This window comes from Trichechus manatus, unplaced genomic scaffold, assembly GCF_000243295.1.
Source record: "Trichechus manatus latirostris isolate Lorelei unplaced genomic scaffold, TriManLat1.0 scaffold00107, whole genome shotgun sequence".
In the NCBI taxonomy this organism is placed as follows: domain Eukaryota; kingdom Metazoa; phylum Chordata; class Mammalia; order Sirenia; family Trichechidae; genus Trichechus; species Trichechus manatus.
Window position 1 is genome coordinate 9,883,986 of NW_004444043.1, and position 17,482 is coordinate 9,901,467.

A 17,482-nucleotide genomic window follows, 5' to 3' on the forward strand; every position below is an offset into this window, starting at 1 on the left:
ATATATATATATAAACCAAAACCAAACCCGTTGCCGTTGAGTTGATTCTGACTCGTAGTGACCCTATGGAACAAAGTAGAACTGCCCCATAGAGTTTCCAGGGAGCGCCTGGTGGATTCAAACTGCCAGCCTTTTGGTTAGCAGCTATAGCACTTAACCACTACACCACCAGGGTTTCCATATATGTATATATACACACACACATATATATCAAATAGATATATCTTTAAATTTTCATTTAAAATATTTTTGTCACTTCTTTTTTCTGGAAAATATCAGTTTGATTTCAGTTACCTTGTTTTGCAGATTAAGAAAAATTTTACTTCGGTCCATCTTTCGTACGTGGAATTGGAACACATGGGTCAGCAGCACCTGGGGCGGTATCCTGTGCATTTTCACCTGTGTGGTGATGTGGATTATAAAGGAGGGTACAGACATGCAACGTTTGTGGATGGCCTGTCTATTCATCACAGCTTCTCAAGATGCATCACTGTGCATGGAACTAACGGCTTGCTGGTAAGTTGCCTCATAATATATAGATGCACATTATTAAAACAGTTGATTCTCCTTCATTCTCATGATTTCTCAATTTTATATAAATAAACTGCTCTACCACATGCTTTCCTCCCTCCTGCTTTTACTGGGAATTGTGCTGGTTTTCTTTCTGAAGGAAGCCTAGTTTTTTAGCCTTCCAAATTATCCTCTTAAGAGATAAATAAATCCTGATATTTGACTTTGCTCCTTCTGCTAAGATTAGAACTACTTTTGGCATTTGTACTGAGCATGTTACATTGAATAGCACTTGTCACTTAAATCATAATCAATCTTGTTACCAAGACATTATATACTTGTATTTCTGCAGATAAAAGACACCATTGGATTTGACACACTGGGCCATTGCTTCTTTTTGGAAGATGGTGTTGAACAGAGAAATACTTTGTTCCACAATCTTGGACTCCTTACCAAGCCTGGCACTCTCCTCCCCACCGACAGGAATAACTCCATGTGTACCGCCATGCGTGATAGAGTATTTGGGAATTACATCCCTGTGCCTGCCACGGACTGCATGTGAGTGATGGTCAGAAAGAAAAAGTCATGTGTGATGGTCAAGACTTTTGACCTTTGGGGAAGATATTTTGGGGGAAGTTCATAGTGGGCAGGATTTTTCATGAAGAATGTTTAAATCACCTTAAAAAAAATGCCTTGCAGGGCGGTTTCAACTTTCTGGATTGCTCATCCCAACAATAATCTGATTAATAATGCAGCTGCTGGCTCACAGGTAAATAAGATTAAAGCGCTTTCAGATTTTTTGTATCGCTCATGTTTGTAAATACTCTGATTTATATAGATGGAATGGAATGATGACTTCTGTGATGTGTGCCAATGTAACCCCAGCGTGACATTGTTTTCTGGTTCTGCTTGTTTAGTTGAGATCAGGATATGGTTGAGGTGGTTTTTCTATTTCTTGTAAATCACTTGTGCCAGTTAATGTCTGGGAGTATAGCAAGACAGATGCCAACTGGAGAAGATATGGATTAATCTCTATGGTTATCAAGCCATTTCCAGAGTGGAATTTTAGTGTATTATGTACAGTCTTTCCGGCTTCTCATACTTTAGTCGTGTGGCTGAGTTGCTGGTCATTTCAGTTCCTAGTGTCAGTGAACAAAGAAAACTTTGGCTTTTCTTTATGTGAATGGATGATTCAGTAAAAAACAGTGACATTTGTCACTCTGGTCAAGGGACACGCACGTCCTTTGCTAAAAGCAGGGATCATATCCGCTTGGGAATTTCATCTCCTTGGTTAAGCAGCTAAACTCTGCTTGTTATTGTTGTTAGTTACCATCAAGTTAATTCTGACTCATGGTGACGCCCTGTGTGCAGAGTAGAACTGCTCCATAGGGTTTTCAAAAGGCTGTGACCTTTTGGAAGCAGATCACCAGGTCTGTCTCCCACGGCACCTCTGGGTAGGTTCCAACCACCAACCTTTCAGCTAGTAATCGATCACTTAACCTTTTGTGCCGCTATGTGCCTTGAATTGTTTCAGACTCTGTCTCTCTCACTCACATGCTCAAACCCATGTGGATAATTTAAGGGAGTAAATGAGCTATGTTTGGATTGCAGAAATATCCTCGGGATAAGCTTGGAGAAATCTACATTTAATATTAATGTGTTTTAAAACTGCTAAGTAATAAAGTCAATCTTTAGATACTGTACAATTAAGATTATATCTGCGTTGAAAACTATAGTTCAGAAATGTGAACTTTGCAGTGATATGTAAATATCCATTTGTATTTGTACATCACAGCTATTAAAAATTTTTAAATAGGAAAAAATACTTGGCATTATTTCCTAGGATGAAATAAAAGATCAGTCAAAAGGAATATTTGAGATCACTAGAATATAGGCATCTGTACTTGGAAGGGTGGTTGAACTTCCATCTGTGATTTTCCTCAAATACATAAAACATAAACGGAAAGTTCCTGTCAGTGAAAGATTCTTATTTGACAAGGCAGAGACCTGGACATTTAATCAATTCAGATTTTCATTCATTTATTTTTCATCAAATATTTGTTGAGCACATATGAGGTTCATGCTCAGAGTATTCATTGGAAGATGAAGTTTTGGGTAAAGATAAAGATGGTTAAAAAGTATCATTTTCTAATCTACAAGTGAGCAGCCAGGGCAGGGATTTCTTTCAACTGTTTTGAGAAGTCCTGGGTTGAAGGCCAGATCAAATTGCAAATAGTTCATGAAGATATAAGGCAAGGTCGCACATACTCTTATCGAGGCTCATGGCTTACTTGGGAGACAAGAAGAAAGCAGATCTCTACCTTTCTCGCCTCATGTACATTCTTCCTTTTCATTTTGTGAGTTATTTCTTTTCTCTTTAGAAAAACCATTCCAGTAAAGTGAATATTTTGGCAGGATTTTTCCTCCCAAAGTAAATCACACTCTTTCTTTATTGTACCTTTCCACTGCCTTTTACAAAGCTCCCTTTACCTGTTTTGACACCACAGTGTGTTTAACAGGAAACAGCTGCTACTCCCGCATCCCCCCTCCTCCATCCCCAAATGCCATCCAATCCTCAGAGGGTTCTCTTTGCCTTCAGCTTCCAGGGCTATGATACCGAGTCTTCTTGTCAACCTCCAAGTGTACTTCCATTGAGTTGTCTGTTTTGTACCTAAAAGAGATGAGGTGGCAAACACATTGTTTAGAGTAGTTTGTTATTAAGATTCAGCTGTACACTTTTATAATGGGAAAATGTTAGATACCACATTCATTTTGATGTGCAGGTATATATGCTTTCCACAAGTCATTTTCCTTTTATGTTTTCAAAGGACTTTAGTCATTACAACTAATATAGTACTTATTGTTGTGGTGGTTGTTAGCTGCTGTCAACTCAATTCCAACTCATGGCAACCCCATGTGTGCAGAATAGAACTGCTCTATAGGGTTTTCAAGGCTGCTTTCAGAAGCAGATCACCAGGCCTTTCTTCTGAGGCACCTCTGAGTGAGTTTGAACTGCCAGACTTTCAGGTAGTAGTCGAGTGCTTAACCACCCGTATATGTAATGTTGTTGTTATTGTGTGCTGTCGAGTTGATTCTGACTCATAGCAACACTATAGGGCAGAGTTGAACTGCCCCATAGGGTTTCCTAGCCTGTAATCTTTATGGGGAGCCCTGGTGGTACTGTGGTTAAGCGCTCGACTGCCAACTGAAGGTGGATATTTCAAACCCACCAGGCTCTCTGTGGGAGAAAAGACTTGGTGATCTGCTTCTGCAAAGGTTACATTCTAGGAAACCCTGTGAGGCAGTTCTGCTCTGTCACATGGGGTCGTTATGAGTTGGAATAGATCTGTGGGGCAGTTCTGCTCTGTCACATGCGGTCACTATGAGTTGGAATAGATTCGGCGGCACACAACAGCAACAGCAGTCTTTATGGAAGCAGATTGCCAGTTCTTTTCTCCCGTGGAGCCGCTGGTAGGTTAGAACTGCCGACCTTTTGGTTAGCAGCCAAGCGTTTAACCATTGCGCCACCAGGGCTCTTTTTTTTATATATGTAATAAATAGTACTTACTACATAACATTATATTTTAGTGATCTGTGTATTTTCCATTAGACTATAAATTTCTTGAGAATAGCCTTACCGTGAGCCTGCTCATAAACCAGTACCAGCTGCCATCAAGTTGATTCAGACTCATGTTGACACCACACATAGTACTGTGTTCTGTAGGCTTTTCAATGACGATTTTTTGGAAGTAGATTGCCAGGCCTTTCTTCCAAGGCACCTCTGATTGGTCTCAAACCTTCAGCCTTTCAGTTAACCATTTGCACCACTCAAGGACTCCACTTGGCACACATCCAGCACTAAAGAAGTGTTTGCCGACTTTTTATCTTAAGTCTTCAAACTGTCCTTTTATACTGTATGTGTTAAGTTTTAACCTGTCTAATGAAAGTTGCATAATGTGAAGTTGTCCTTCACATTGGGCTAAGGTTTAATTACATTTAAAATTAAAAACAAAAAAAAGAGGAATTAAGAAAATTTCTTTTGTTTTCTGTATCTCATTTCGAGTGCCAAAAAATGTTTACACTTTGCTGCTGTTCCTGTTAAGGTTGGTAACACTGAAATTGAATGGGCCAGTTCCATACTGAGACAGCATCCTGATTCATGCATGTGGTGATTTTTTTTCTTTGGCAAAACTTTGTCTCAGGACAGGAAGGGCATTGGAGTTATTTGAAAGAAGTCAGTGAACTCCGTGTGTCGGGGGAATAGTAGTTTAATAGCCATGACTCATCCCTTGATCAGATTTGAGGTAAACAGAAAAAAACCTGCTGCTTAAAGGCTGTGGTATCCTGGTCACATTGAAAGCTTGCTTGTTTCTAACTTCTGCATAACTTTTTAAAGAAGATAGTGATGGGAAAGTTATTTCGAAAGTCAATTTTGATATTAGCCAATTATTTCTCTCTTTTCTCCAATCCTTTCGCAAATTTGCTTTTCAAAAAAAAGTCAGAGTGGGCATGATAAAACTGCTTTGAGTGTACCAGACGTATACACAGCTTTTTAATAGGGATTCTTAACCTGAAACAATAAAAAACTAATGTCAAAGAGATTAAACCTGATTGTGAAGCAGTAAGTTTATAAGGATGTTTCATGGAGCGGCTTTATAAAATACGATTCTTAATGATCTTACCCTTTCAATTATAGGATGCTGGAATCTGGTATATATTCCACAAGGAACCTACTGGAGAATCCAGTGGATTGCAGCTCTTAGCAAAACCAGAACTCACACCACTAGGTATATTTTATAACAACAGAGTCCATTCAAGTTTTAAGGTAGGTGCCTATGTTTTAGTCATTGCTAATTACGATTTACAGGGTAAAGGATGAACTATTGTGATTACAACTGAGACATGTCAGTTTTGTGTAGAACTTGTCATGAAAGAAAGTAATTTGTGATTTAAAAAAGGAGACACGTAACCCTCTGTGCTCATGAGGCTTATACAACATTCCCTCTATTCACATACATGAATATACACCAATACACATGTGCATGCTTTCTGAATAATTAGGTAATGGACTTGACCCCTGGGCCCTCATCCTCCCCTTTTTCCTGACCTCCCTCCCTCTCTCTCACCTTCTTTCCAAGCTTTAGTATCCTTAGGCATTTCTAGGGAATAGATGATAAACTTCTGAGGGTTAAGATGCATATTTGCTCTCTCCTCTTGGGCACAGTGGCTGCAGAGTGTGCTGTTGGGCCTTTAATAATAATTATGTAATAAGGCTGTAATATTTACAGAAGCAGACTGCCACATCTTTCTCCCATGGAGTGACTGGTGGGTTTGAACCGGTGACCCTTAATCACTGCATCACCAGGGTCCCTCAAAGCCATTTAGGAGCTCCAATTTCCATGATATTCGGCTTCCACCCCGTCCCCATGAGATCCACATCAAAGTTTAATTAATAGCTTCCATTTATGACAGTCAGAGGAACCAAAAAAACCAAACCTGTTGCTGTCTAGCCGATTCCGACTCACAGTGACCCCACAGGACAGAGTAGAACTGCCCCATGTGATTTCCAGGGAGCGGCTGATGGATTCGAACTCCTGACCTTTTGGTTTGCAGCCAAGTTCTTAAACACTGCACCACCAGTGCTCCAGAGGATCCTTTTAAAACTTCATGTGTTCTAATTTGAAGAGTTTACAATCACTTGATGAAGACTTGAGAGATAAAAAGAATTTTCTTTACACGGAGTTATGAAGTGATTTTTGTGAGCCAAATAGTTGATTAAGACTAATGATAATTATTTAAAGTAGCATTTCAAAGTAGAAGTCCTCAAAATTGCCTAATTATAAGTGGTATAATTGTTCTAATTAATTTGGTGTTTAATGTCATTTACCATGACACCATTTAGTAGTCTATTAATTATAAGAGTATTAAATCTAAATAATGTGAGTAGATGATTAGGTTTTAAACATAGAAATGACTATCCAGAATGATACTTTATAGCCAAAGGAAATCAAGTCGTTGGACTCCTAGGAAGAGTAACCTGCCATCTGAAGATCACTCGTAAATAGATACACACGTGTGTGTGTGTGTATCCCATCCCAAATAAGCATTATATTCCATCACCGTGGCACATTTGGGACACATGAGTTGCACAGTGATTCAGAGGTTTCTAAATCATTTGTCCCAAGAGTTCCATTTTATCCTTAAAAGTTACATCTGAGTTTCTTGTCAGCCAAATAATCTAATATAAACCAAATAAGGGTTTGAAGAAACTCTTGATTATATTGTCATTTTGTAAAGAGAACAGACAAACCACACGGTCAAACTGGAATTATAAATTACAATTAAATTAATTTTTAAAATGTGTATATACACACACAGTATCAAATACTGTTGTGAGACTGAGAGAGCGTTCCCATGCTTTTTCCTTCTGTATCTTCCTGCAAAATGTCTGGTCCCACACTTCTAATTCTCTTTTTTCCTCTCTGTTCAATCCTTCATTTCCCCATCCCTGCTACTCTCTTTTGGTATTCACTGGGATTCTACCTAACCACTTTTTCTTGTCCCAACGCATGATCTCATTTTTACTGCGTGCATAAATGCGTGCGCACGCGCGCGCGTGCACACTGGCTTCTGTGGGTTCAGTTGCTAATGACCCCTAAATCTGTATTTAGTCCAGGTCAGCCACATTTATCCAACTGCCCACTGAGTACCATTTGGATCCCTCATAGGCACATAAATAAAACATGTTTAAAACGAAAACCCTTATTTTTACCTTCAGGTCTATTCCTGTATTTCTGTTTCAGTGAATGAAACCAGTAGCTACCTAGTTTCCCAAGCCAGAAATATATGAGCCTTTATTATTCTCTTTCCCTCACCTCCAGACATTTTATTCATTATTAAAAGGTAATAATGCCTCGGAAAGACTTCCCATTCCATACATTTTTCTCCATTACTGTTGCCACAAGTCCAGATCATCTTTCTTCCTCCTCTGAATTACTGCAGCAATCTCTTACCTCATCTGTCACCTCTATTTTTACCCCTTTCTATTATCCATCCTATTATCCATGTTGTAGCTATAGTGTTCTTTCTATAAATGCAGTTGATTGTCTGTATTAAAGGCCCCATTGTCCTGATACTTACAGTGTATCAACACTGTAATCTGGCATTTGTTCCTCTTTAGCTTTATTCCTTACCTTTCCTCCCTTCATCCAAGATTTTTTTCCTTCTCAAGTGTGCTGTGCTCTCGACTCCAGACTTCTCTACAAATGTACAGACTTTGGTACACTTTTCTCTGGGCTCTTCAGCTGCCTCCCACCTATCTCATGCCCTGTGTCGCCAGCCCATTCCGTTGTATGGTTAATTCCTCCCCATCCTTCAGGTGTCAGCTTTAGGAGGTCATTTCCTTTAGGACACATTCCCTGAACCCTTCTCCCTGCCCCACACAAAACGGACTTTTTTAGGTGCCTTTCTTACTTGCTTCCAAAGCATCCTGTACTTTCTTTATCATAAGCTTATCAGATTGGATCGTAATTGCTTATTTAATTGTATCTCTTCCCCCTACTTCAAGCAATCAGTAAAAACAAGAACCATGTTTTTCTTGTTAATGTCTACTGCTTGGTGGTAGGCACTAAATAAATAGTTATTGAATGGCTGAATAAGTAAAATTATAAAAATATCCAGGAAAGTAGCCGTTTTTACAATACCTTTGCTTTGCTATTTATTCTTTTCGCCCTTTTTTGGTAGAGACAATAAGCTAAAATTTATTTCCATGAATCATTATGTATGTAGCTGGAAATGTGAGATTCATATTCATTTCAGTCCATAATTATATTTTTCAGGCTGGCTTATTTATTGACAAAGGTGTCAAAACAACCAACGCTAGTGCTGCGGACCCACGAGAATACCTCTGTCTGGATAACAGTGCAAGGTAGTGCTTGTTCTTTTAAATCACATTCAAGGCATGTCTCACCAAAGCAAAAACTGCTCTTTTTTAGGTGTGAACATTTGAAATGAAGTTTCGAAAATTTTTAGGAGGGTTTTGGAAAAACATTTGTTCTGCTGTTCTAGGGTCTATGGCTGGGCTTTCATCTTATTGAAATGCCAAAGAGGAAGTTGATGCTCTTCTCTTTCTTCACAGTTGTAAGTTGATGTTAGAGATAGTTGCAGCAAGAGGGAAAAAAAGTGAGATTCGTGGAAAAGGAGCCTAAATTTGGCCGAAAATAGAATATGACTCGTTGAATAACTAGTTAAACTAAGATCATATTTTAGTCTAATCCCTGAAACTGAAAGCCAGAGCACATAGAATTAATTCTTAGTGGTCAGAGTGGAACACTGCATTAAATCTGTTTCAAGAGGAAGGTCCCAAATTTGATGATCAAGCTGTTTCTGTTCAGTGGTTTGTTGTCTCAGAGTCACATCATACCCACATTCTATGTTCCTTTCCTTTATAACCACAAAATGTAGTTGGGGTACGGGTCAGCGTATCAGCAAAATTCTCTTACATCATATATGTGAGCCAAAGTAAATAAAATATCTCCGATGGAAATGAGATTTTTCTGGAAAAGATCACAAACTTTAAGTCATATTCAGTAGAAACCATGCTTATGCTGTTTTTCCATATAAAAAATTGATTGATCAGCTTCCAGAGTTCAAAGGGTGCTAGATTTAATAGACTCTACTGCTAGACATTTAAGAAAACACCAGACTCAGATGTTCATCAGAGGAGAACTTAGGAACTACATTGTAGATAGGTGTGTCTGACTGAAGTGTGAGGCAGGATCCTTGTGAAACACTAAGAAGGCTTGCGGTCAAGAGACAACTGGGGAAGTGTAGTTCATAAAATTACTCATCAGGATTCCTTAAAGGTCAGCTTGAGTCTGAAATATTTTCAAATAGCTGTGGAGAAGTGGAGAAACTGAGGACATTTTTAAAATAAGGAATGGATGAGTAAATATATTTTAAAATCCATTGATATTTAATTAGACTTGACAAATTAAGCAATGAAACAATTTATCCATAATGGCTTAAGAAGTTTTTTTACCAGGTGTGTATACATGATACTAGGATAATGTTAACACTTTCCTTTCCTCTCCATTAATTCTCTTACTAGTTTATAAATGCATACATATTGACAAGGAATCAGATTCCATTTGGAAGCTGTTATGTAGAAAAACTGATTATAAAAGAAGACAATGAGACAGCTGGCTAATACATTTAATTTTTTATATAAACCAGTGTATGTACTGGGCCCACATGTATTCAGGCAATCCAGACATGAGTAAAAATGAAAAAACTCTTATCATTAATGAGTAACAAACCTGTCCATGAATTAAACATCAGGCCCATGGGATATCCAGCAGATATTCAGTCTGTTCATCAAAGGGGAAGTTGACTCAACAGTTAATCAGATGACCCTTCCCTTGTGTCTTCAAGATGTGAAATTACAGAGGAATCCAGTGACGGGGATTTATATCCCTAAAAAAGCTCTTGCTTTCATATTGGGAAATTCCATCTAAAAGAGTGAAATAACTTCAGATCTGATTATTACAGTGAAAGCAGAGAAGAATTAAGGGGAATATTGGGTGGTTTGCTGAAATCCCACAGATGATGATGAAAAATTGGGAAAATTAACTCTATTTTCTGCACACAGAGAGGGAAAAAGGAGAAAAGTACAAGATATCTCAAAACCAGCAAGCAGTCAGCAGTGAGTTTATATGGCAAAGAGGTTCAAAAAAGATCAGATGGCTACAGTAGAGAATCGGATGTTGCTTTAGTGGCACTTTTCTTTTTGCTTTTTTTTTCTTTTTAGAACATTGTGTATTTCCTTTCCAAAACTATTCAATCTGTTTAAAATTATGTAATGGCTACAAATCTTTTTGGCAGTAGATACAATGCCAGAAGAGAGGAGGATGGCTTAGACTCAGGTTAGGTCAGAACTAGTGAGGGTCAGAGGATCTGGGTTACATACCCGATCTAAGGATGTTATATCCATCCTTACCTCCACTGCTACTGCTCAAGTCCACGTCATCACCTTCTCTTGCCTGAAACAGATCAGGAGACTCCAGGATGGTCTTCTCAGACAGTCCGTTCTCCAAATAGCAGCACGTGACCTATTTAAAAAAAACAAGTGAATCTGCTCACATTACTTCCCTGATTCCATGCTCCCAATGACTTCCAGTTGCATTTAGAATAAAGAACTACATCTTTCCATGGTGCTCACTCACTCTATCCTCTCACCCTTCTTGTGCTCCAGCTGCCTTTCTTGTTCCTTGAGCGTGCCAAGCTCACTCATGCCTAGGGACCCTTGCACTTGATGTTTTCTGTGCTATAGCTTTGTGTGATGTCTTATCCCATCAGACACATTTAGTGAGCTCCTACTGTATCCCAGCCACTGTGGTGGTTAGTATTTTTGCAAACAATATGTCTTGATGATATGATTGAAAATCTCATCCTGATGAATTGGTTTGTGAAAAGCTAGCTAGTGTTTTCCCCCAGACCTGTACGATTAAGATGGAAATTATCTTTTTTTTTTTTTTAAGGTGACCTTATGAGGTTATTTATTTGAGTTGTTATAGTGGACAGTTTTTGACACCAATGTTTTTGACCTTTTCATTAAGGTTTTTGTAAACTAAGTGTTTTAGAGGGAAGAAAAAGAAAAGGTAAAATGCAGTCATTATATGAATAAGTCGATTAAATTCAATCTATTTTAAATTTCGGCATTTTTGAGGTATCAACCCAGTTTTGCCTCTGTATCTTGAGCATTTCACTAGCACACGACTCAGATAGTATTCCAGCTCACAAATATGTATGTTGAAATACATGATTAATTTATTCAAGAAGTTTATGTTAGTATCATGTTGCTTAAGAATTTGTGAAAACATGCCAAATTTTCTGTTCTGGGTTTTTTTTGTTTTTTAACAGTTTTAGTGTTTAAAATGTTGTGCAGTGTCCATTCTATCTTATAAATCCATTTTAAAAAATGACTGAAAAGATTATGAATGCAGTTCCCTGAACACATGTAAGTGAACGTGACTTTTTCCTTTGGATTTTTGAACTGCAAGTAATTAAGTTGTCTCAAAAGATTTTTTTTTTTTTTTGCTTTTGTTTTGGTCAAATTTAATTCTGCTTCTTGACATTTAAGTTTACTGTTGTAAATAGCTCATTTTCATTGTCTTTTTATTAATTTTTTTTAAAAGCCCCCCCTTTCTTTTTAACCCCAAGGTTTCGACCTCATCAAGATGCAGACCCTGAAAAGCCACGTGTTGCTGCTCTAATTGACAGACTCATTACTTTTAAAAATAACGATCATGGAGCGTGGGTCAGAGGAGGAGACATTATCGTTCAGAATTCAGCGTGAGTATCGTCTGCAAAGTTATTATCTGACGACATCCATGTACTCGTTTGTAAGGATATTTAAAAAAAAAAAAACAGTTGAATGACAGTTCAGTAGTGGTTCCTGGATCATATTATGACTATTAACAGACAGGACAGGCAGCGAGGAAGTATGCTAGAGTGAACAGACTGCTCATGTTTGTAGCTGTCTCATTCCGGTGCTTTTATTGGAACTGAGCTTGTCTGGTGACAGGAGACTGTTTTGATGAGATTGAACAGAAGCTGGGAATTTAGCTTTGTATAACAAACATGGTCTATGTCAGAGAGCTAAATACAGATTTTTGAAGCTACCTGGGTGTTTTTTTCCTTCTTCTTGGAAACTCAAAGTTTTTCTGATGCTCTTCCATTGCCATTCAAAACAGAAGTTGTGTAATTCCACCTTAATAAATCTGTTGCCTTATGTCTTACCATGACTCCAGGCAGTAAGCACCTCACTTTTTCCCTGTTTGTATAATTTTAGCAGAGGCCTGATATATGTTGAGCTAAGATTTGGTGCTCAAGATTCTAGAAAAATATTTTGTCTGGCACTGACATTTATTTGGTATTTCACTGTTATCTCTGACTTTTATCACCTCCGAAATTGATACCGTATTAAATCTGTGGAAGTACTTTGAGTATAAATGTTGGAAATTTTGAAGGGAATACCATGATCTAGTTGTTTTTTAAAATAATAATAATTATAAAACCCATTGCCGTCGAGTCAATTCTGACTCATAGCGACCCTATAGGACAGAGTAGAACTGCCCTATAGAGTTTCCAGGGAGCAGCTGGTAGATTTGAACTGCCGACCTTCTGGTTAGCAGCTGAGCTCTTAACCACTGTGCCACCAGGGCTGCTTACTATGTCCAGGCACTGTTCTAAATGCTATAAATAAATTGGTATGTTTCATGCTCTCAAGAGTCCTATGAGGAAGATTATTTTATTATTCTAATTTATAGATGAGGAAACCGAGGCAGAAAGAGGTTGAGGAAATTGCCCACGATCACACAGCTAGTAACTGGAAAAGCTCAGACTTGAGCCAGGTACCCCGGCAACAGAGTCTGTGCTCTTAGTAGTTGTGAAGTAAAACTTTTTTGTCGTCTTGGAGCGAGTCAATATTATTGAGACCTCTGGATGTTATGCCAGTTAAATATTCAGGGAATATCTATTTTTACACGACTCGGTAAATTTTTAAATGTTCCCTCATTCTCTTTTCTCTTACAGATTTGCAGATAATGGAATAGGACTGACCTTTGCCAGGTTTGTAATTCTTTAAAAACGACTTATTTGACCATTTTAAAGCTGTAAGATAAAATAACCCTTGATTTTTAGATTATACGCAGGAAGGTTGTACATTTATTAGCATTTTTTTAAAAAATTAACACCCTCTTCCTGATACCACTAGAGGGCCAAACAAATATTTTTATCGGTTAATTGAATTCATACCCAAGTAGTAACTTTAATGTATCTGGAATTTCACAGAAGTCTAGGCCCATCATATTTTCTCTTGCAGGAAAACACTGGAAATTTAGACCAAAGATCTTACAAGTAGGGCAAAAAAAAGGGGAGGGGGTGAAAGTTTGAAGCTGCTGTAATTTAGCAATGGTGTTTAAGAATTAAAAATTTTATGTTACATTTTTTTCCTCCAAATAACAGTGATTTTAAACACGTTTGTTCATCTATTTCTTGCACGGAGGGCAAGTTTGTTCTCCCCATTTGCAAAATTATTGCTTGGGACTAATCAGTTGTTGCTCCTAAACTCACTTCAGTTTACTTACATACAATATTTATTCATTTATATGAGGTATTTTCACAGTTTAGAAACAATTTTTAATGACTTGATATTATGCGTTAGAAAAAGCAACTGGCTTCTAACATTTTTAGCTTTTTAAGTTGCAGCTTACCTTTACGTGAGAGTAAATTTAAATTGCCAAGTGAAGTGTGGTTCATGATTGTTCTCATTTTAACAGTGATGGGAGCTTCCCGAGTGATGAAGGTTCCAGCCAGGAGGTGTCTGAATCTCTCTTTGTTGGCGAGAGCAGGAATTACGGCTTTCTCGGGGGTCAGAACAAGTACGCCGGCACTGGCGGAATAGACCAAAAGCCTCGGACTTTACCGAGGAACAGGTAAGCACTGCTTTAGCAGTGGAATGTTATATTTAAACGATAAATAAAACACTAATTCTCAAGGTTTCTGTATTAATCCTGCATGGATTACTTCCTACTGGGACTCTTATCTCACCTCATCTTCATTATCATACTACTGCTTTTCTTCGTCATCTTATTATTACTGTGCATATTGTCCTCCTGGAATTCTGGAGCATTAATTATTAAAGACTTCATAGATTTCACTATCAGTTTTATAACAAGGAGCCTGTCTTGTTTCTCATTGCTTGTATAAGGGCTGGCGGTTTTTTCTTTCTTTCTTGAGCCACAGAAAGTTGCCAGACTGTAACTATGACATTATGTCAGTTTTCCCTCATTTTATGATGTTGGTTTTCAGAAATAGCCACTGGAAAAGGAAATTATCTATTGAAAAGAGTCCTAGAAAATGAGAGTTGGTTGATGCCCAGACTGACTCAAAACCTAACCACAGCTGTGTAATTAACTGCGTTTTAGATGTTGGAGGGGGCAGGGGCAGACCTGGCAAGTTTTCTGTCGTCATAAGCAAAGAGTCATTAAAATAGTTCTTAGCACTGGAAAGATGCTTCAAAGCTTTTAGGGAACTATTAACTAATTAATCTGTACCTCAGTTCTGAGAAAGCCCTCATTTTACTTGTGAAAAAACCAGGCAGACAAAAATAAAATAGTGTCCTTAAAGACCTTGTATCAGCACCAGTGGCACAGTTCATCAAACACTTGCCCTGCACAAAGTAATGTTCTCTCTGGACATTGAACTAGGACTGGCCAGGGGAAAACATAGACTGTTAGTGTTGTGTGTTCGGGGGGCCTTTTTCTGGCTTCTGGCTGAGGGTCACTGTGCTTGGCTCCTCTCCCACTGTGCTTGTCATTGTGAAATATTGAGCATCCTTACAGGCTACACTCTATGTGGATCGCCTGTTAGTCAGACCATGGAAGCCACCAGGAAAAGAACTTCATGGATTTTTAATAACTAACATTTATTAAATACAGATGCTGTACCAGGCCCTGTTCTAAGTACTCTGTACATATTAGTTCATTAATCCTTGCAAACCCAACAAAGTAGCTGCTGTCATCATCCCCCTTTTACAAATGAGGAGCTTGTCCAAGGTCACACAGCTCCTAAGTGGCCGAGGTGGAATTCAAACCCAGTTAGGCTGGCTTCACTGCTGTGCTCTTCACTATTATGCTGTGGCTGCCTCGCCTCATGTGTAGGTTTAAAAAATAAATATATACTGTGGCGTGGGCCTGCCGTATGTTGATAGCCAAGTCAATTCCACTCTTCTCATTCTATATCAGCCTCCAGTTTTATTTCAAAATGCTTATTGCTGCTTTGCTAAGGAGAATTTTTTAAAACAAAGTTTTCTCATTGGACAATGGTTCAGTTTTTATTTTTTATGATATCTTTATTAACCTTTTGTATGTGGGAGAACCATTTTGAGATATATGCTTAGAAATACATCATTATGCATAGATTTTTAACCAGGCTATTTGGTTTTCTTGCTAACATGTATGCTTTTATTGTAAAACATTGCCAAGTTGTAAACTAATTTGTTGCCATAGAAATACTTTGCAATACTATTAAAAACATAATAAGAGAGAAACCTAAGAAATACAGAATATTATGAGTTTTGTGCATTAATTATAGTTGATAATTTATGATTATGGCTAAGGAGTTTGCATTTGAACAAAAAGGGGGAAAACTAATAAAGTGAATTTCTCAACCTAGCTAGCCCCCTTGATGTAGTAGGCCTTGAGGAGTTATGCTTTTATACTTTTAAGTATATCATTTTTACTATCATTTAATGGCTTGAAAGGAAGTTCTCCTCGCATAAGCACAGGTACGTCTTTTGTTCTCATTGCTAGAGATTTGGAGTCTAAAACTAAGTACATGAGTTACCAAAGAAAGTCTTAAATGAGTTATTTCAAGAAGCAAAACTATCTCATTGTGTCCTTGTAATTGTCTTCTAGTTGTCTATTCTCGTTTCTTAAATCCATTGGAAGAAACTACACTGTATATTTGTATATTTTCTACAGCTCTTTAAACAGCACCACATCCCACCCAGTTGTTTAGGTTTAAAACACACACACACACAAAACAGCAAAAAAAAGTTGAAACAGCCCTGATCAGCCAATTTGTCAGCAAACGTTTTCTCTCTCTCCATACCTACCCCAGAGCTGCCTCCTTTCTGTATCCCCACAACTTCTGTTTTGGTTCAAGCCACGGTAGCTACTGCAGTACCTTCTGACACATCTCCCGACTTACTCCATCCCCCATTACAATCTGTTTTCCGCACGGCAGTCAGAGGGGTCTTTTTTTAATTAAAAAAAAAAAAACTCAGATCATGTCACTTCTCTGCTCAAAACCCTCCACAATTTCCCATCTCATGTAGAATTATAGACAAATTCCTCATCATGGCCTACAAGGCCCCTGGCCAACGATCTGTCCACTCACCACATTGCTGCAGCTACACCAGCAAGTCCCCAAGTCCCCAAGCTTGTTCCTACCAGAGGTCTTTGCACTTTCTGTTCCCCTTGCCTGGAATGCTCTCTGCTCAGAATTTCTCATACCTATCTCCTTCTCACTCACAGAAGTCACCTGTCCATCTTCCATTCTGTCTGAAATAGCATCTCCCCCATCCTTACTATCTTATTACTGTGTCTTATTGTCTTCGTAGCACTTGCCATTAACTCAATTATCCCTTGTTTTTCTGGTTGTCTTTCATACTACAGTATATGTTTCATTAGAGCAGGGATCTTGTCTTGGTTACTTACCATTGTATCTACAGAGCCTAGAATTATGCCTTGTGCATTGGTGATATTCAACAGTTCAACAATCTTTATAAAATGAATAAGTATATGAAATGCTGTTAAGAGGACAAGGCCATGTGCATGAAACACAGTCTTGTATTTTGACAGGACATTTCCAATTAGAGGCTTTCAGATTTATGATGGGCCCATTCATCTCACCAGGAGCACTTTTAAAAAATATGTGCCAACTCCAGACAGGTACAGCAGTGCGATTGGCTTCCTCATGAAGAATTCCTGGCAGATAACTCCCAGGAATAATATCTCCCTTGTGAAGTTTGGCCCACATGTAAGTATGGTCTTATAGTTCTTACATAGTGACTATGGTGGGAGAAGAGGGCATAGCACATTCCCAAAGGTACAAAAACACAAACAAAGAAAGGAATCACACTGAGTCTTCATAAGACTGGGAGGAGAAAGATATACAAAACAACTCCTAAGTCCATGCATCTGTCCTATTGAGTTCAGGGTGAGAACAGAAGCCCCATGTGACTCTGGATATTTTTGACATTCAGGTGATATCTTGAAAAGGAAAAATACCTACTGTTGTAGAGTTTCACTGGGACAATAAACCCATTGCCACTGAGTCGATTCCAACTCATAGTAACCCTATAGGACAGAGTAGAACTGCTCCATAGGGTTTCCAAGGCTGTAAT

The 17,482-nt window shown here is 38.3% G+C and overlaps 1 protein-coding gene across 8 annotated transcripts in view; it reads left to right on the plus strand.

Moving 5' to 3' along the window:
- The window catches only part of CEMIP2 (cell migration inducing hyaluronidase 2), a 98,074-nt gene that overhangs the window by 56,031 nt on the left and 24,561 nt on the right, over positions 1 to 17,482 (plus strand). For all 8 annotated transcript variants that reach the window (XR_002825151.1, XM_012557536.1, XM_023737760.1 and 5 more), the window contains 9 exons: positions 307 to 516; positions 863 to 1,068; positions 1,210 to 1,279; positions 5,207 to 5,335; positions 8,349 to 8,437; positions 11,731 to 11,862; positions 13,105 to 13,140; positions 13,851 to 14,006; positions 16,938 to 17,115. Coding sequence is in view for 7 of the 8 variants with exons in the window: in XM_012557536.1 (XP_012412990.1) it covers positions 307 to 516; positions 863 to 1,068; positions 1,210 to 1,279; positions 5,207 to 5,335; positions 8,349 to 8,437; positions 11,731 to 11,862; positions 13,105 to 13,140; positions 13,851 to 14,006; positions 16,938 to 17,115 (1,206 nt within the window). In the remaining variant the exon portion in view is untranslated. The remainder of the gene's footprint in view (positions 1 to 306; positions 517 to 862; positions 1,069 to 1,209; positions 1,280 to 5,206; positions 5,336 to 8,348; positions 8,438 to 11,730; positions 11,863 to 13,104; positions 13,141 to 13,850; positions 14,007 to 16,937; positions 17,116 to 17,482) is intronic.